This window comes from Pangasianodon hypophthalmus, chromosome 27 (genome assembly GCF_027358585.1).
Source record: "Pangasianodon hypophthalmus isolate fPanHyp1 chromosome 27, fPanHyp1.pri, whole genome shotgun sequence".
NCBI classification, from domain to species: domain Eukaryota; kingdom Metazoa; phylum Chordata; class Actinopteri; order Siluriformes; family Pangasiidae; genus Pangasianodon; species Pangasianodon hypophthalmus.
Window position 1 is genome coordinate 1,659,933 of NC_069736.1, and position 21,110 is coordinate 1,681,042.

Here is a 21,110-nt window from a genome sequence, read left to right on the forward strand (position 1 = left end):
AAAATACTGGTCTAGTAGGCTGGAGGCGACCCTCGCCCTAATCACTGAATCCTAAACTTCTGTTCATCGTGAAAGTCTGAGGAAAAGAAAAACGGAGAGAGACGGAGAGAGAACAGAGACTGAGTTAAATATAATAATACAGTCTGGGATAAAATCCTGGGTGATTAGTGTGATATTAAATCTGAAATTCATCCCATTCCTGCTCATGTACAGTATAGCGAGTCGTATTCGAGGATTACGCGTCAGTATCGCATGACATAGCGCACATAGTGAGAGGCATGTTGCTGCTATTAATACAGGCCAAGTAGGTCTTCGAGCACTCCAACAACACACGCTGAATATTACAGGCAGGACCCGAGCTGTGGCTTTTAAGATCACGGCATCGGAACCCCGAGGGCAGACCGACAACGTCTCCTGCTTAGGTTTAAAAAAAAAACACTAATGGAAAAATCGCTAAACATTTCAGCATGTGATGAAAAGGGTTTTTTTTTTGCGTGTGAATAATATGTGATCACACATGAAGAAGAATTATTCCTGTAAGAAAAACACAACTGAAAAATAAAACCATGTGAAAATAAATGAAACGTGTAAAAATCTCATGTGACAATAAAAACACATGCACACAATGTGTGAGACGTGTAAAAGCCACATGTGACCATTTCACACGTGAGTCATGTGGTTATTCACATGTCATATTCACACGTTCAAAGACGCTGAGGGAAAAAAAATCTTAAAGTTACTTAAAGTGCTTAAAGTGCTGACACTGGAGACTCCTTCCATAAATGTCTTCTTACAGGAAACGTCACCATGTCAACAGTTACACACGTTTACGTCGTACAAGAGCCTGAATCAGCTGTTACTATAGAAACCATAACGTATTAGAACGAGCGCATTAATGTAAACCTGCACTACTGTCAGAGCTGCTGTTATAGAAAATGAATCAACACCTTCTGACCAATCAGAATCCAGAATTCAGAATAGTTTAAGTTTCATCAGTCGGTTTTTCTTTAATTGCAAGAAACGGAAATCTGGATATGGGGCGTCTCTGTAGAAAACTGAATGTGTTAAATGTGATGTGGTTTTGCTTCCTATAAAAACACAAAGCTCTGCAAAGTGTGTGTGTGTGCGTGTGTGTGTGTGTGTGTGTGCGTGTGTTTTGTACCCTGAATCGCTGCCATTGTCGTGTCTTTGTCTCATCATGTCTCTCTTATCTCTTGACAGCGAGAGAGAAAATGAACGCTCAGTTCTACATGAGCTCCGTGGAGAACGCAGCGTGAGGTCCGCTCACTGTGAATAAACAAGAGAACGCACAGCGTACCGAGGCCACTGGGAGGTAAAGCTGTTTACTGCGGTCTCGCTGAGGTTGTTATAATGCGTCATAAACATGTCACAACAGCCGAGCTTGGATTATTTAAACTAGTGTGCCTTCTGACGTGCCACATAATCTAAAATGAATAGCACACAGATTAAAAACATGTTATTTAAACCTGTGTAATCGTTGCTATGGTGAAGATTTCTGCAAGAAGGTGCTGATTTAACGATTATGGAAGGAGTCTCCAGTGTCAGTGCTTTGTAACAGTCAGAGGTAAAGTTCTTGACAGAGCTTAGGGAACGAGTGTTTATATCTACTATAACGTTAGCGAGAACAGGAACTAACTTGTCTTCATGGATGTTCAACAATACTGAATGTAACTATAAATGGATAAACAGTGGTTCATTAATAAATAAAAATTGTAATTGTTGACAAATTGCTGTGACGTAAGAAGAATAAAACACTTCAGGACATGCTGTTACAGGAAAGTAATCAAGTTTGAGGTGCTAACAGTAACTCTGCCTCATCACACCATACCACTGTTGATTATTTTACTGTAACTGCACCACATACAGTGTTTTATTCCTTATCTGTCAAGCGAAAAAGAAAAACTATTGTGTTTTTTTACACTAATGTCTGAATGGGATGTGCTTCATTTCAGGAGCTGCACCAAATCTAGAAACCTTCTTACCTAGGGGTAGTAATGACACGATGAATTTTTAAAGCAGAGGTCATGTGATCCACCTGAAGCCTACGCAGACTGTTAATGGAGTCAAATCAAGTGTGTTCAGGTTGACCTTCAAGGTCTAGGAAATGACCCAAAGTTGAACTGATGCCAACTTGATCTCCGATTGAACACTTGACTGGACCTCTGATTGGTCGCCTGACTGGACCTCTGATTGGTCGCCTGACTGGACCTCTGATTGGACACCCGACTGGACCTCTGATTGGTCGCCTGACTGGACCTCTGATCGGTCGCCTGACTGGACCTCTGATTGGTCGCCTGACTGGACCTCTGATTGGATGCATGACTGGATGCCTGATTAGACACTCAACTGGACCTCTGATTGGACACCCGACTGGACGCCCAATTGGATGCCTGACTGAAAGCCTCTTTGGGTGCCTGACCAGACTTCTGATTGGACACCTGATTGGGTGCCTAACTGGACCTCTGATTGGACGCATGACTGGATCTCTGATTGGACGCATGACTGGACCTCTGATTGGACGCATGACTGGATCTCTGATTGGACGCATGACTGGATCTCTGATTGGACGCATGACTGGACCTCTGATTGGACGCATGACTGGACCTCTGATTGGACGCCTGACTGGACCTCTGGTTGGACGCCTGACTGGATCTCTGATTGGACGCATGACTGGACCTCTGATTGGACCTCCAGTGTCTTGCATTAAATAACAACCCAACAAATGTTGAGTTGATTTGGAAATGTGAGGTGAGTCCTTTCAGGACGCAGCGCTCCACACCTGCGTGGGGGTTTTATGAGGATTATACATCAGGTACGGCATGTAAAGTAAACTTGAACACATCTCCGTTTGGCACGTTCCCTCCGGCCCTCCCATGTGGAATGCTGGCTGGTGTGCGGACTATGAAGGGCAACTGGGGACACGATGCAAACATCCAGCTGGGCCGCGTCATCTCAATCCTGGACAGCTGCCAAGCCAAAGACGGCGCGCTTTGAGAAAGAGAAACATGGCCTTGTATGTTGTGTGAGAACACACGATAGCCGAGCAGATGCCAAGATTCCCTTGGAGTTCTCAGAACCAAGATAAAGACTCTCCTGATAATCTCTTACACAATATATTGCGATATTCAGAATGCTAAAAACAGCAGTGAAGCTTCATTAAAGGGGCTGAAGGAACGTATTTTGGATTACTGTTGTGATACTTCTAGACAGAACATCAGGCAGACGTCAGAACTGATTTTCTCTGAGCTAAAGCAAAAAAACCTCTTCACTGAATATGCCATTCTCTCCGAAGCCAAAAAATATAAAATAAATAAGGAAATAACTGCAAAGCAAAAGCAAACACACACACACACACACGAGTTCATGCAGATGTTTACTCAGAGCGACTCAGAGGAGTCTGGTGTGTATAAAACGCTGCTCGCCTCATGATTTACTTCATACTGCGCTTTAGGGTTCTGTTCATAATCAGCTCCGCGGTTTATTCCGATACTCCACACACACAATATCGTTATCGCAGATGCTTTAGGGTTCATCCGGGTTCCGCTTCAGGCTCCTGAGGCATTTTCTCTCTTTCCGTTCTCATCGCATTTAACGCTTATAATCTTCCGCACAGGATTTTCATCTGACTCCACAGAAAGTGAATGAAAAACAGAAGAAAAAATACGCTTTACCCTAACCTGAATACACGTTTACAAACTCAGTGTTACAGAGAAATTTTATTTTTCAAATTCAGCTGGATTAAAAAAAAGCATCCAGTATCACTAGTCTTATCAGGGATTGCTTTAAAAAAAAGTATTCTTTTTTGCATGTTCTGCTGTTTAGTGCTCAATACGATACAGAACCTAGAAATATTTCATCATTTTTAACACATCTTCACTTGTGCAGAAAACTTTAGCACCAAATATTTATCAAATATTTATAACATATGATCCAATTCTGAGCCACTTGATATTTAGGAGCAAAATTGGTGCATCCGTGATTCCTAATTTTGGGCAAATCTGATTGGACGGCAGCCCTGGATCTGTCCCTAAAGAACTATCGATATCCACTTATGATTAAAAAGCAAAAAAAATCTATTTTTCCAGCAACAGGAAAGCATCAAGTTGTGTTTTTGTTTAATGCAGTGCTGTGATATATCAACACATACGCCGTATATCTAAGTCTCACCTCGTAGCTTCACACTTCAGACACCTTCAAACACCAAATGTAATTTCTGGATGAATTGTCTCTTTGAGGAATGCACACACACACACACACACACACACACATGCACAAAAGTTTGATTGTTCCTGCTGCATTCACGTACTATTAGTGAAAAAGAAAATACAAATCTACAAATTTAACTTTAGTTTGTTGTTAATGTAATATGAGACATTAAATAGATAGATAGATAGATAGATAGATAGATAGATAGATAGATACATAGATAGATAGATAGACAGATAGATAGATAGATAGATAGTGAAAGAAAGAACTCAAGAGGAAGAGGGAGAGAGAGAGAGAGAAGAAGGGAAATGCCATAAAGAGCACATGCCAGTCGCATAGGAAAGGCAGCATTGTGCTCAGTCACATGTCCTCAAAACCAGACGGCAGCATGCAATAGTCAGCACACACACACACACAAACACACACACACACGGTCATGGGTCATACACTCTCTCCTATGACCATAGCTTCCTTCCTCAAAAGGAATCCACAAACAGAAACACATGCATCTCGTGAACGCAGATCCTGACGTGTGTCTGATGGAGCTGTAATTAGAAACGTGATGCTGATCATCAGCACAGTCACGGCCAGTTTGGGGTTGTGTGGGGAAAAAAACAAAAAAAAAAACAACAAAACTCACCACTAAAAGGAAAAGTTTAGCGTAAAATAAAATGTACACCATGTTCGTGTTGCTGTGTTAGCTCCAGAGCAGAACTAGCTCTAAACATATATAACACTGCATCATGGACTGCGTAACAACCGCCATGAAGGCCAGCACGCTCGTTACCTGGTCACTGTAACTTACAGAAGCTACAGTAACTTACAGAAGCTACAGAAACTTACAGAAGCTACAGAAACGCTACAGTAACTTACAGAAGCTACAGTAACTTACAGAAGCTACAGAAACTTACAGAAGCTACAGAAACGCTACAGTAACTTACAGAAGCTACAGTAACTTACAGAAGCTACAGAAACTTACAGAAGCTACAGAAACGCTACAGTAACTTACAGAAGCTACAGTAACTTACAGAAGCTACAGAAACGCTACAGTAACTTACAGAAGCTACAGTAACTTACAGAAGCTACAGAAACGCTACAGTAACTTACAGAAGCTACAGTAACTTACAGAAGCTACAGAAACGCTACAGTAACTTACAGAAGCTACAGAAACTTACAGAAGCTACAGAAACGCTACAGTAACTTACAGAAGCTACAGTAACTTACAGAAGCTACAGAAACTTACAGAAGCTACAGAAACTTACAGAAGCTACAGAAACTTACAGAAGCTACAGTAACTTACAGAAGCTACAGAAACGCTACAGTAACTTACAGAAGCTACAGAAACTTACAGAAGCTACAGAAACTTACAGAAGCTACAGTAACTTACAGAAGCTACAGAAACTTACAGAAGCTACAGTAACTTACAGAAGCTACAGAAACTTACAGAAGCTACAGTAACTTACAGAAGCTACAGAAACGCTACAGTAACTTACAGAAGCTACAGAAACTTACAGAAGCTACAGAAACTTACAGAAGCTACAGTAACTTACAGAAGCTACAGAAACTTACAGAAGCTACAGTAACTTACAGAAGCTACAGTAACTTACAGAAGCTACAGAAACGCTACAGTAACTTACAGAAGCTACAGAAACGCTACAGTAACTTACAGAAGCTACAGTAACTTACAGAAGCTACAGAAACGCTACAGTAACTTACAGAAGCTACAGAAACTTACAGAAGCTACAGAAACGCTACAGTAACTTACAGAAGCTACAGTAACTTACAGAAGCTACAGAAACTTACAGAAGCTACAGAAACGCTACAGTAACTTACAGAAGCTACAGAAACGCTACAGTAACTTACAGAAGCTACAGTAACTTACAGAAGCTACAGAACCGCTACGGTGATATAGCTGTAGAACGACGTTAGTATTAAGCTCAATTATGTCACAATAATCTTAGTACTTTTACTACACTCATGAATTCCACTGTTATTCAAAATACAAAGAGGTTCGAATTCATTTTTATAGGCGTTAAAGGTTTCCTGCATTTCTTTTTCTTTGTATTATAATATTTTATTATTATTCTGAGCAACACCAAAGCTCATGAGTGTTATAAAAATGTCTAATTATTAGAATTATTAAGTATTATATCAACAATATTATTACATTATATCACATGATTATAAGTATATATATATGTTTATTAGGAAAATTAAATATCATGACCCATATTGTGTATTTTGAAACTGTTCTTACGTATCGTGCTACATTTTTTTGCCGTACCACCCACAGCGATCTATAATCCAACATATTAATTTAGTTTATATATGACACAGGAAGTAGATACAAGGTGAGCGATAATATCAAAATATACGAGCAGAAAGCTGGAAGTGATGCGGATGTTTATATAGTTCCACTTCTGAAAGGAGTTTGGTCGTCATCGAGTGATTAGTCATTATCATACAGCTAAAAACACACTGACAGCTGAACGGCTGTAGCTAAGGTGTGTTTCTTTCCGGGGAAAAGTTAGCTAGCTCTGTCGATTCACTAAAAGTAAACAGGACTTTCTCTTTAGGGCTGTAACGTATAACCACATTTACTAGAAAGTGCAATGATCCATAGTCAAAGGTATTAGCTGTACTATAGATATTAAATTACAAAAAAGACAGAAGTATTATTAATTCTTCACTTTTTAAAAAATTTGATCCTATTTTCACGGTATTTCTTTAATCAGTTCACGTCTGATTCTGTCATATCTGTTCAACATATCAAAATATTTATGAATGACTAATTCTGAGTAATAGATTGGTTGAAATTGTAAGCCGGTCTGAATAACAGGTCGAGATCATTACAGCCCAGATCGTGCTTTTAAAAACTATAAACATTATCAGTTCAGTTTTCTAAAACAACACAACCTGGTGTTAAAGTCAAAGCTAAATCTCTCATGGCTGTGGGTCTAAAAGGAACATTTCTATACATCCTTTCTCTTCCCAGTTTATCTTTCATTTACAGGAATAAAAACTGCAGATTTCTTTTTTTTTTTTTTTTTTGGCTCTTTAGAAAACTAAATGAAGTTCCCCTTTCTGATAAAGCTTCCAGTAGAACCATTAACCCTGTAGAGAATCCCAGAGGAAGCATTTAGCCTACTTGTAAAACAGCAAATTATCACTAGGTTAGTTTTTCTAGAACAACAGAACCCACATGATCCTCACGTTCAGGTTCTTGTGGGTCTCAACGGAGTAAAACACACAGTGCTGTTAACTCAGTCCGCCTGGATAAACAATCACTGAGAATTCTTTATCTGTTTATCTGTTTTTCATTTATTTTGGGAATAAATCCTTTCAAATGCTTCTGTGATTTGTCCTTAAAGGTTTCAGGGTTCTTTAGAAAACTAAAAGAGGTTCCTGTTTCTGAAAAAGCTCCATGTAGAGCCATTAACAATGCAGCGAATCCCAGAGGAACCACGAAGTTTTAAAACTTCAATCCTGATCATCAGGTCAGTTTTGTAGCTCAGCAGAACCCACGCCAGCCTCGTGCTACGGCTCGAATGATCGAAACCTCTAATGGTGGTGGCTCTGAAAGGAATATTTAAATAAACCGTGTCCTCAGCCTGCCCTGATAAAGTGTCAGCGTTCCAGCACAGTCTGTGAGAATTACTGAACTGTTTATTTAGGATTTATTTTGGGACGCAAACTTGCAGCCATGCTTTCAAAAGGTTCTTTGATTTGTCCTTACAGGATCTCTTACACTTCAGAAAGCTAGATGAAGTTCCCCCTTTGTGAAAAAGCTCCAAGCAGAAGCATGAACAATGCAGAGGGTCCCAGAGGAACCATGCAGCTGAAGTTTTAAAACTTCTACCCTCTTCATCAGGTCAGTCTGTGTAAATCAGCAGCAGCTCATGTTCAGGCTCAGAGCAGAGAAATGGCTCATGGCTGAGCCTCTAAACTGTGCTGTGAAGTGAGTCGGCCTGGATGGATAAACTGTCAACATTCCAGCACAGTCTGCGAGAATGATTTCATTATTTATTTATGTGTTATTTATTTTAGGACGCAAACTTGCAGCTTTATGCTCTCAAACCGACACAGGGACCAAAACAAACACAGCTGAGAAACACATGCATGCCAAGCATATGGGGAAAAATGCTAATAACAATAACAACAGGAATAATAAACTCTTTTTTTTTTTTTTTTTTTTTTTTAAATACTCACATAAATCAGTGAAGTAGGAAATTAAACATGGCACCCATCATGCGTCACGCAGGAGAAGCCAGAAACGGCGCGCGCTGAAATGCTGGTTGCGTCACTGCGGCTCGATCCGCGAGACCGAAACTTTGCGCAGGAAAAAAAAAAAAAAAAAAACACAAGGAAAGGAAATTTAAAAAAAAAAAAAAAAAAAAAAGAAAGGAAAAAGAAAAGAAGAACGGCAGCACGCGCGCTTCACTCCGCTTCACTTCACTTCACTCGGTGTGCACGCGCGCTGTCCCGCACGCTCGCGCTCTCCCCATCTCTCTCTCTCTCTCACACACACACTCACACCCACACACACTTTCAATTCAGTTCAATTCAATTCAATTCCAGAAAGCTTTATTTGCACCACTGCGTCACAATCCCTGCTTTAAAGTTTTCCCTTCACTTTAACTTCTCTCTCTCTCTCTCTCTCTCTCTCTCTCTCTCTCTCCAGGAAGTGATTTGCAGCTCCTCACATGGAGAGTGTATGACATCATGCTACAGTCCTGTAGGGAGTGTGTTTGTGTTTTAAAGGCACAGCTCCGAGTCTGTGTGCTCTCTCTTCTCTCAGGGTGATTCTCCATCCTAGGCCAGGTGTGCGCTCAGGTGAAGCCCTCGGCGCTCAGGGTGCAGGCCACGCCCCCGGCTCTGAGGCGGTCCGTAAGCTCCGTCGCGCTTCACACCCTCCTCACACACTCCTTCTTCATTCTCTACATGATGTAAGGAATAAAACACTCCGCGTGGTTCGACGAAGCCCGAGTTACTCCCGAGTAACACGCAGAAGCTGATTACTTTCCTATAACATCATGTCATATTTTTATCCGTTTATAGCTACATTTTATGTCGCGGCAGCTATAATCAGTCAAAAACCTCAGCTTATCATGTACAGAAAGCTTAAAGTAACAGCTGTACCTCTGGCACTGGAGACTCCTTCCATAAATATTAAATAGACAGCTCCTTAATATAAAATCAACGGTTTTTAAAATCCGTTTATGTCGTGCGTCTGCCGTACAAGTCCCTGTGAATGAGCTGTTGCTATAGAAACGATCATTTAAAATAGGCGTGTTAATGTAAACCTGTGATTTGCAGTTGCACTACTGCCAAAGTTCTGTCACCTTCTGACCAATCACTATCAGTTAGAGCTTTGATCCAGGTCAGGACGGCGGCGGCGGATCCGTAGCCTATGCCGTCGGGAACAGCGGGAGTGAGGCGGGAATAATCCCAGCTGGACACACACACACAGTGAGAGTATAAAGCGTGAGATGATCAACAGGACAGTCTTTATGCTTTCTTAGGTACACTGATGGATTCCAGGGTGGAAGGAAGGGGTGCCAATACTTTGTGCAGCGCAACATAAAGGCTACAATCATTAAACCTTCACGATCAGTGTAGTGGAAATGGCAGGTATAGCAGATAAACCAGCGAATCAATGTATAAACAGTTCGTGGTGGATCTCAGGATTCATCTCTCTACAGAAAGACATGAAGTGGTCGAGCGAGCATCACACTGAGTCTCTCTCTCTCTCTCTCTCTCTCTGCCATCTTTCAGAAACTGGGCCCAGAAGTACTGGAGTGCTGAAAAGTGGCGAAGGAAAGTGTGACTGGCTGTCGCCCATATCGTCTCGCACAATCCCGTAAACACACCAGTGTGAGTCTAGCACCATCACACGTTCCTCTACGTCCAGAATGTTCCATGTTGTCTCGTGGAGTTAGGAGACTTCGATTTTCTACAACTATTACTTTAACATTCTGTAGCAACTTGCACTTTATCATTTTATACATTAAAAATAAAATCAACAGGAACAGAAAAGTCACAATGAAGAGTGTGTCACTTATATATAACAGTGTATAACTTTACGCCACAACTGCTGCATGAATTTTTCGTGAATGAATTTTCCTTGTTAAATTAATAAATCAGTATTACAAGTTATATGTATATATATATATATATATATATATATATATATATATATATATATACATATATATATAAAAAATATTTTAATCATATCAATCAGCGCTAGTTGGTAATATATAGAGCTGTGCGCTTGCAAATAAAATCAAACTCATACAAATGCAAAAAAAAAAAAAAAACACAGACTATTTTGAGCTTTAAATAAATTTATTTTTTACAAAATGCAGTTCCTGAGGGTCCAGTGAACTTAATGAATGAATGAATGAATGAAATGAACATATTAACGGTTAATGAACATGGCACAGCAGAGACACACCAGCGAGGTCGATCATGTGTTCATCAGAGGATGTGTGACGTGTGACGGCGCGGTGCGAGTTTCACGCTGTTGGACCCAAACGTCCCCCGAGTGGCTTCGTTTAGGGAACAAAAGAAAGCGTCCGGCCAAGCACGAGGCATATGACGCCTTGATCCCCGAACAATAGCGGATTGTGTGAAGCGGTTTCGCTCTCTTGCCCGACGTGGGGCATCAGACTCATGGTCTGCTTGGCATCGAGAGGCGTAGTAAACTCTCCTTGTGTGATCATGTGACACTTTCCCCACTCAGATTAAAGGAAGAGTTTGGTGAAACACGTACACAACACTCCCATTTACCTCAAATGTAATCGATTCTTCATTACTTTTTTTTTTTTTTTTTACTCAAGCTACAAATAAAATAGCTAAAAAGTCATGGAAGCCCTATTCGGACGGGATTAGTTTTACATCCAGAGGTGTGTAACGTAATTATCACCGGAGTATCTCTGGGATTTTAGTCCCGTCCGAATCACGCCACTTTTTCCAGACTGCACGTAAAGACACTCCAGGAAGCGAGTTTAAAACACACGATAAAATACAGACGACGTTTAAAAGGACGTGTTAGAGAAGCCACGCTTCCGAGACTTTTAGTTACGCGTTCTTAGCACAAGTATAACCGACATACGTTATGGTCATGTGACCTACTAATGATCAGCTTGTGTGGCCACGCCCCCTAACAACAATCAGTTTGTATTAAAATGAGGTGTGTGTATGTAGTACGCATGGATGTTTTATTTTTCATTCGAATCGATCATAATTACTCCAGACGCCATCCGACATCAGTCATCAGACACGTGTCCGGAAAACTAATCCCGTCCGAATAGTACTCGAGTCTCCCGAAATCTTTTCCGTACATTCCTAACCAAATCCTTATAAGCTACATCATTTTTTAAAGAGATGGATGAGTCTATGATTGCACTTTGAGGTACATTTTTCAGCCTCAATTTGATTTTCCGCTGAACTTCCCCCTTAAAGCTACAATTTCTGCTTTGAGGTTAAATGAAATCACACAGACGGCACCTTTAATATGGCATCAACAATGGAGCATGCTGGAGAAATGTCTGGAATGTGAAAGAGTTGGTGATTTTTTTTTCCCACAAAGTCAGTAAATAATGCACTAAAAAAGTTTGTCATGCAGTAAACAGTTGGCACATTAGTATTAGTTAGTGTTGTGTTTACAGTATTTAAAGGAATAGTTTAGTTAAAAAAAAAAAAAAAAAAAAAAAAAAAAGAAAGGTACACAATCTTCCATTTTACACCGGAAGTATTCGATCAGCCAAGACGTGTTTGGTGCGTGTGTGACGTCTGACTCTTCAATGCTGCACTGGAGCCACGAGGCTAACGTAGATAACCCACAATGCAAGTCTGTTTCCCTGAAAAAATCTCAAAACTGCATCCAGATCTTCAGTGATACCCCACACACACACACACACACACACACACACAGGGTCTGATTTCCTGTCATCTTTAAACACAAATAAATCTTCACCGTGTAGCTGAATGCGGAAATGCTACATTATCTACATCTTGTAAATCTTCTTTCCTTGAAACTTCTTATCATGACACTTCCTAAGCCACGCCTGTTAACTCTCGAAGGTGGAAATGTATCAAAAAGCTGGAAGGAAACGGACGAAATGTCGGAAAAAGATGCGAATTGAAAAGGAAAACGCCTTAGAAATCAGTACTGCTGTCGAAAATCGATGCACATGTGTGTGTGTGTGTGTGTGTGTGACTTTCCTGTGGCGGAAAATGCAAATTTAACTCAACTGAATCAAACTGGAATTAAATCTGAATCAGGCATGAATCGATTCGTATCACTGATGAACTGAATCGTATCAGTAAAGAAACTGAATCGTATCAGTGATGAACTCAATCGTATCGGTGATTGTGAATCGAATTGAAGTGCATCAAATCGTTGCGTGTTTAACCGTATCGTATCGTACACTACGTATCGTGATACGTACTGTATCGTCTGAAAGAGCGAGATTCTCACACAGTTAATACGGATTATGATTTGAAGCGAATTTATGAAGAATTGTATAGACTTTCATTATGAGTTTCCTGCATCAGCCGTGGAGCTATAGCTCAAAACTAAAGACGTGAGCTTGACGTCCCAAACACGTCTCGGCTGATCGACTACATTCGGCGCGAGATGGACGTCGCGTAAACGTTACTTTCCGCATCTTTTCAAACTGTCTACATATCCACGAAGACCATGAAGCACCAGCCGAGTCCTCCCACCAGGAACATGGTGATGTGCATGCTGTATATGAAGATCTCGTTCAGGACGCCGAAGTCCAGCCTGCGATGTCCCAGGAGCAGCAGGATGACCGAGAGTTTGTACTGCAGGCGCAGGACGACGCGGACGCACACATACTCGAGGCACAGCAGCGTCGCGAGCGCCACCCACAGGAGCGACGTGAACAGGCTGCAGCCGAAGTAGAGGAGAAAGCGCACGAAGCCGTAGGTCCAGCGCGACTTCAGGTACAGGTCGAAGTTGCTGTAGTTGGTGCGCAGGAGCTGGGAGGCGCGCGCCGGGACGCAGGCCGAGTGCATGCACGTGCTGTGGGGGCCGTGGAAGGAGCGCGCCCGCCTCGGGATGGGGATCACGGGCATGAGTGGGCCGGACGAGCCCCTCGCAGAGCGAGCTCACGACGCGGCCGACGCCTCATGGGTCGATGACATGGCAGTGTTACGGGACGTGGCGTGAGGTTGGAAGTTTTGCGTGCGGTTACAGGATGAATATCTGTCGCTCTCATGGCCGCTGCGTGACTTCTCGGCTCGCTTCCATTTCCGTTTCCACTTCACGCCAGAATTCTGCATAAAGAGATGTTCATCAGGTACAAGATGAGATTTGAAAACCAATAAACCTGTGTTCTCTGTAGCTTGTGACCTGTCCACACACATCAGCAAACTCTGCTTCTTTATTCATCTTCCAGGCTTTATTTTTCATCCTAATGTCTCTATACACATTTATTGACAGGGTTTAGCCTCCATGACAGGAGAAGATGAAACCTTGGTTATACGTTTTCTTTCATTTTTGCGTCTCAAACAGCAAACTGGAACTAACTGCGGGTAGGAACTAAAGTTGTGAGTGGGGAACTGAAGAAACGTCGGACCACATTAATTGTTTGTTACACGTTAATTACTTAAATATCACGTTATAAAACCCTTTACTCTATTAGGGGAATAAAAATTAGTCTAATATGTTGATTAAGCAGAGACTTTGCTCTAAATATAAAACACAAATTACACTAGAATAACTTATAAACTGTTTTTTTCCCAAGGTTTTTAAGATATTTAAGATTGTAAATATTAGAATTATTATTTTACCAGAATTACTAATTCTTTACTGATATAATTATTGACATTATTTAATAAAATAAGAGGAATGTTACGTTTTTTTTGCCCCAGAATAACTAGAATTCGTTACCATAGTAATAGTACACAATTACTCACTTATTACTGAGCAATAAAATAAAACGATGACTTACCGCAAAATATTTTTGTCACTTGTTAAATATGTATCTACTTTACTTGTTTTAATGTAATTCCTTAGAAAAATATTTATTTGTAGCAATAAATGAAAATAAACCGGCTAGTTCTTTGTGCTAGTCGTCATGCTAACAAATCCGCCCAAAGCCGCTACAGCAGTGGCTAGGACAGCTCCATCCAATCAGCCAATCCTAGCGCATGAGGCAGACAGTTCTAGCCAATCACAGTCTAAGACGCGTTCAAGCTCAGCCAATCACAGTGCAGGAGGCGGGATTTGTATGAATATGAGCAAGCAAGCTAGCTAAGTTAGCGTTCAAGCGTCTGAGCCTTAGGGGGGAAAAAAAATAAATGTACCTTATATCAAGCAAAAATTCAACACTAGAGCAGATGTCCTCTACAAATTATTCTCGTACAGTTAAAAATTTGAATCGTTAAATAGAAAAGCGGACATTTAAACAATAACAGCAAAACCGAACACTAGTTAGCTTGTATTGGTTAGCGGTTTGACAAGCGGAGCAAAATACGTCTTGTCGTAAAATGTGGAACGACTGGTTGTCATGGCAACCGACGACCGGTTTAACGGTGCTGAGGGTCCAGGTATTTGATGCATAAACGACGAATAAAACATTTTGTAACAAAAACAACAAGGTTTAAAAAAAAAAGTTTTTGTACTGAAACTACTCGAAATTTATTTTCAAGTTGCTATTTTATGTATTATTACATATTATATGTGTTATTATACAGATTTACAGTGCCTTTACATCATTTACATAAATAATTACACCTATTTACATAAAAATTCACTCCCGTTTCTGCGAAAACCCTAATGTAGTTTCCATTAAAAGTCACATAATTAGTCACAATTAAAGTATCACGTGATCTCAGTGTAAATACACCTGTTCCTGGAGATTGTTAGATAAAACACCTGAACAAACAGCATCATAAAAACCGATGATCTATCAAAACATATCTGGAACAAAGTTATGGAAAAGTTTTTGGTTATAAAACATATCCCAACCTTTGAACATCCTACACAGCGACATTAAAAATGGAAAGGATAGGGTGTAACTGTGTAACTGTGACCTAGAGGAGGCACTTCACTAAAAGTTAGCACCCAGGTATGGAGGTTATAATTTAGAGAAGCAACCAAGAAGCTAACAGTAACGCTCAACACAATGCTACCACCACCATGCTTCACTGTGTTCTCAGGGTGATCAGCAGTGTTGGGTTTTTCATGAGTAAATTTCACATAAGTATCTGTAAAGCAGATAATAACAAATGCAGGCTGTTGCTGGAGAATGTTGTGCCTTTGCTTATATCAACATTATAAAATCGTTATTCCTGTAAAACATAATAAAATAAAATAATATGTAAAATAATATGTTCACAAAACTAACATGAGCCACGTAAATCTAACTCCAGTATGCGTCCTTGCAAACTTCCTTTCACCTTTATCTCACTTTCCCAGCATGTCAAGCTCCAGATTTATGGCGAGGCTTCATGATTGCACACGGCGAACCGCAGTTCTATCCATCATAAACAGAGTTTTTTATTCTAAAGCCTTTATTATGGCCGTTAATGATCGCTGTGCTCAGGATTTAAAGATATATTATGCAGAATCAGAGAAACAAACCTCATTATAATTAATCAAGCATGCATCAAGCCGTCATGGCGGTAAATAAATTCTCCCAGATAACACACTTGAGGATTAAGATTGCTTTTGCTAATTTAATCAGCGGTGTAATAATTTGCGCTGCAGGCAGCACTGACAGAGAAACCGAGTGAAACTATTAATTGTGTTGCGTTCCTCGTTTACTTTCAGTGCCAGGAAACTTCTCACAGGTCCGGGGAATGGCCGCAAGTCTTCGGGTTGTGGTTAAGTTCAGACTTTAATGAGCAACTTTTACATTATTTGATTAAATTTAATTTAATCCAACCTAACATTGCCTATATACATACATATATATATATATATATATATATATATATATATATATATATATACATATATATACACACACACACATATATATTCGAAGCACAAAACCGATAAAAAACATGACACTGATAAACTGCGCTTCAATCTTCTGAACTGTAAGATGAAGTGCAAGTGTTTCCACTGAGGTTCCTGAACCATCTGAGGAGTTAAAGAGTTCCTGTTCCTGCAGTTCCATATGGACAATAACATTATGACGTCATTCTGCAGCCAGCACAAGCAGGAAACACAGCAAAACTGAGACGGACAGTGAAGTCAGGTTTTTATTTAGAGCTGTGTTGTTGCGTGAATATGATGTTAACATGAATCTAGATTTTTAAACCATCAGCGTGCACCCAGGATGCAATTTTGCTGCTGCTGAGAGCGAAATGCCACAAAAACACGAAGGCCTGGAGTTAGGAGAAAGGTTCCTCAAATATTTTTTCAGTAGAAAAATGCCTAAAGTTCCTGGCTTACAAAAAAGTTCCTGATGACCTGAAAATGTTCTTCCAATAGAAACATAAAGTTGGCCTAAAATTTCAGAATTTCTGCATTCTTCAAAAGGTTCCTCTGGAGGAAGTGTGCCTACATTTTCTGACTTCCTGAGTTCCTGAGTTACAAAATAGTTCCTGATTTCCTAAGAAAGATCCACGTCTAGAAACATGCCTAACATTCTGATTTTCTCCTTAAAAAAGGTCCTGAGTTCCTTAATCATGAAACGTTCACTAGAAACATGTCTAAAGTTAAAGGTTCCTCTGTTTGACATGTTCCTAAGGTTTCTGACATTCTGAAAAAGTTCCTGAACTGGTTCCTGTAGTAAAAATGCAGGAAGAGTTCCTGAGATCCTTGCAAAGAAGTTTCTGAGTTCATGAAATTTCCTGAAGTAAATGGAAGAAATGCTCAGGTGAACTTTGTTCCTCCATTTTCACAAACTACAAACTGAAATTTTACTTCTTCTTAAAATGGCGGCTGTGTGTTTATCGTGTGTGTGTGTGTGTGTGCGTGTGTGTGGTTTGTGTGTGTGTGTGCTCATGTGTGTAATGAAGTAGAAACAAACATTGCTGCTGGAACAGGACAGACTCCAGTTTGGAGTCAGTGAGCTTCGTCCAGATGACCACTAGAGGACAGAGTGACTCTGTTTCAGAGCTGTGAGAGTTAGCGATGGAACTTTTACAGGCCGCTGCAGTCTTTCTTTCTTTCTTTCTTTCAGGACAAAAAACAAACAGGTTTTACGTAAATGCTCTGAAGGTTGTGAGGTCAAATCTCAGAGACAGAGAGAGAGAGAGAGAGGGAGAGAGAGAGTGAGAGAATCACCTCTAAACTGCTCAGCTCTGTGCTTGGACTTTAGATGAAAGCTCTGGTCATCAGGTGAATGTTAATGACAAAAGAATTAACGTTTTTATGACTGATCGATACACAGTTACGTGCAAAAGTTTGCACAGTTTTCGAACAGAAACATTTATGTTACAATTTATTTAAAAAAAAAAAACAAAAAAAAAAACAAAAACAGAATTACAAAATGTTTTACATGTATTTTTCAGATTCATTTATTTTCACATGTGAAAATTTGTTTAATGATTCGTTTTCACATGATTCATTTGGACACATGATTCTTGATTTATGTTGTGATTCTTTTTCAAAATTCATTTATTTTAACTTGTGATTTTTACACTAATCTTATATTTTCAAACAATTCATTTATTTTCATGTGATTTTTTTTTCAGATAATTCATTTATTTTACATGATTAATAGATTTTGAGATTATTTTTCCCCACATGCTTCACGTTTTCACGTGTCTTTATTTAAATGATTCATATATTTTCACATGATTCTTTTTCACAGTTCATTTATTTTAACTATTTTTCATGAATAACTTATTGTCCAATTATTCTTTTTTCCCCCATGTTATTTTAAATCATGTGTTTCAGGACACATTGTGTTGACACACATTATTCACATAATCACATGTGAAAAACATAAAAATATAATCACATGTCAAACGTATGTGACTTTTCCGTATGTGACTTTTCCGTATGAGACGGGACGCCGAGAGGATCCAGAAGCAGCTCAGAGGACGCGAAAGAGGCTTTAGACAGTTAAAGGGCATTTTTAAAAATTTGTGATAACGAAGGAACATCTGTGAAACCCAACACACTAAACGTCTTGTTGCTAAAAATGACATTTTCTCCATTATTTCATGCTAATTGTGCACAAATATGCACTCAACTCTTCAGTACAGCTGTATGTATATATATATATATATATATATATATATATATATATATATATATAAAAGTCTATCTCGCATGTCCATCCACAATGCTGTGATGGTGCTGAGGTACTAAAACAGCCCCGGTGTTTGGGCCGAAGCCTGATTGGAGGTTTGAAACACAGCCAAAGGGGTTCATGGCCATTTACAAACGTCGCTCCTCTCAGACAGATGCAATCCTTCAGGGGTCAGAGAACACAAGATTAAGCCGTAAGATGTCCAAATCCTCTTAGCAACCCCAAATCCACTGGGGGAAGATCAATTAATTCATTAACTAAGTAGAGGTCAGAGCCAATACCTGATGAGAGACAAATTAAATCAATTACGAGCGGCTAATAAGAAGAGAGGGGGGTTTTAATGAAAGGCCGTTTAATTAAGGTGGTGATGAGGAACCGGAATTAAAGCCTCGTTTAATGACCTCCCTAAAGACCTGTGAAACACACACACGCACTGCAGAGCTGCAAAAATATAACATACAAGCCATAAAAATGTCTCTTACACACACACACACACACACGCACACTTACTCTCAATCTGAGACTCGTAAAAGTCTCAAAGTTCACAATCTGCCTGGACGAACTAAAGTTCACGCAGCAGAAATCAAAATCACAATGAAAGTTGTGTGTGATTGATTGTGTTTTGCCTCGTTGTGATACACTCACACTCTTTTCTCTTTAAAGGCAGAAAACTCGTTTCTTTTAAGTTTTGATTAAAAAGCATAGCTTCAGTTGTGTTAACGAAGCAGCATAAATGTGAAACAGACGTAAAGCTTTGCAACTTTAGCTAATGTTAGCCTAGCTAGCTATCTCATGTTTGCTAGCTAGACTGATATTTTAAATAGATAACCCATGTAGCTATTTTTCACCTGTTTGTTTTCCTGCAGTATTCAGGTCTGTGAAATGTTGATTCTGTCACTCTTGTTCTCATTGTTCGTGCTTAGTTCTTATTCTTTAAAGCTTTAAAGTTAGCTTCTCGTATTGTTTGAGTAAACATTTTGAATCATTATATAATGTTTATTTCATAGAATCAGGATTGCACATTTTCATGAAGGGTGCCAATAATTCTGAGAGATTCCACACATATACACACACAGGCACACACACTTTGCTACCAAAGCTGCATATTTTCGCATATTATTAACATGCAAACTGAGGGAAATCTGTGTATCTGAGTAGGAAAGTCTCAGAAATAAACATGTGTCTCAGGCGAACGTTTTTTCGTAACTCCAGTCTCAGTGTAAATCCGTGACCGTATTGACCTCGAATCATCAGAGACGCAGAAAACCTGCAGCTCGGCCTCGGAGCTCGTCATGCAGATGTTCAGCCTCCAGATCCGAGATACTGCAGATGTTTCTGCAACTCTTTAATCCTTAAGTCCCCTTATGCCACGGATTAAAGCTGCGTCCTAAATCAGAGGGTGAAAACTTCACTATCCCTTCACAGGACTTTATACGTTGCATAGTATTTTTTTTTTAAATCCCAAATGTATACTGTAATACTTACAAGGACTACAATAAACACCTTCACAAAACAGCTTTACAGAAATCCAGAACCAGAACATTAATAACTTTTATCTAAAATTTACAGCTGATGTGTTTGATTTCTAAAAATTTGCTCTTGAGTTACAAGGCTAATGGAGCTAACACGCAGTGGAATCTTATAGCTACCAGTTTAGCATCACAAACTTTTTGCACTTTCAAATCCCAAATGTAGAGCTCCGCCTTCAACCATTAGGCCACGCCCCCATCTGTGTCTGACACCAAATTACGTGTTGACGACAGAAGAGTTTCAGCTTCCTGATGACTGTTTTACATCATTTTTCCATTTTTTAAGATAATAGTGAACAATAAACAATAAAATAGTCAGCGACTGCTAGCAAAATGCCTGTAGAAATGTAGCCACTATATAATCGAGAGATCACATACTGTACTAAAACTCTTGGCTAGAGGTTTTGAATATAAGTGGCTGTCACTGTTTCCATGGTTACAGAGAAATCTCTAATCGGTGGTTATGGTGAATGATAACAATTACATCTCTTTGGTAAAAGTTTCTAATCTAAGCAAAATAACTAGCTAGATAAATGCTCAGCTAATTGCTGCTAGCTACCACGTATAGCTTAGTACTTAACGTGTGTTAGCTTGATACTCAACAACTGTGATTTAGCGTGCAATGCTAAACTGGTGGATATAAGCTTCAATTACTTGCTAGCTACATTAGGCTCATTGGTAACTAAAGTAACTAAAGATTTAGACACTTTTCACATGTCTTGTCTGATGGACTATATTTGATGTAAATGGGACGTTGTGTGAATTTATTTTTAGGGTCAGCCTTGTCCAATTTCTTTGAAGTCTGCTCTTGGGTGAAAATCAGACGCTATAAAAGATTATGAAAATCAATTTATGCAGATTTAAAATCATCGATCTCTCATGCATCTCGTATTCAGTATGGATTTATTTCGCTTGGTAATATTTACATACACAAACATGTGCATTAATTAACCCACATGGTAGTACACAAACACGCTGAGTTTCAGAACTCATTCAGTAGCGACTAAACCCCCAGTTCGTTAAGCTCGTTAACGTTAATTGGCCTGTTTAGAGAGTGAGGTCAGCGCTATCTTGTGTACAAGCAGCACTCTAACTTCAGAGTTAG

The 21,110-nt window shown here is 39.6% G+C and overlaps 2 protein-coding genes and 1 long non-coding RNA gene across 6 annotated transcripts in view; 1 reads left to right on the forward strand and 2 right to left on the reverse strand.

Moving 5' to 3' along the window:
* The window catches only part of LOC113531424 (nucleus accumbens-associated protein 2), a 45,243-nt gene extending 36,300 nt beyond the window's left edge, over positions 1-8,943 (reverse strand). For 2 of the 3 annotated variants that reach the window (XM_034300582.2, XM_034300581.2), the window contains exon 1: positions 8,437-8,943. The gene's annotated coding sequence lies outside the window, so the exon portion shown is untranslated. Of the gene's footprint in view, positions 2,202-8,436 lie in introns of those variants that run through there. The other variant, XM_034300583.2, reaches the window with a different exon arrangement.
* On the forward strand, positions 7,758-10,324 carry LOC117596233 (uncharacterized). The gene is made up of 3 exons (XR_004577402.2): positions 7,758-8,098; positions 8,909-9,858; positions 10,003-10,324. It is a non-coding gene; the product is annotated as an uncharacterized LOC117596233 (long non-coding RNA).
* A 232-nt stretch (positions 10,325-10,556) lies between these two features.
* LOC113531053 (transmembrane protein 250) lies at positions 10,557-14,850 on the reverse strand. 2 transcript variants are annotated; one of them, XM_026921524.3, is made up of 2 exons: positions 14,569-14,850; positions 10,557-13,536 (listed from the first exon to the last, which is right to left on the reverse strand). In XM_026921524.3, exon 2 carries the CDS (start codon positions 13,333-13,335, stop codon positions 12,916-12,918), a length of 420 nt encoding a protein of 139 aa, XP_026777325.1. In that variant the 5' UTR covers positions 13,336-13,536; positions 14,569-14,850; the 3' UTR covers positions 10,557-12,915. The 2 variants fall into 2 exon arrangements, with proteins under 2 accessions (XP_026777325.1, XP_026777326.1); XM_026921525.3 differs by lacking the exon at positions 14,569-14,850 and adding an exon at positions 14,214-14,562.
* Positions 14,851-21,110: the final 6,260 nt, after the last annotated feature.

Bases quoted from the DNA above. Each gene is read 5' to 3' on its own strand.
- LOC113531053 (XM_026921524.3), bottom strand. From the start codon at position 13,335: ATGCCCGTGATCCCCATCCCGAGGCGGGCGCGCTCCTTCCACGGCCCC.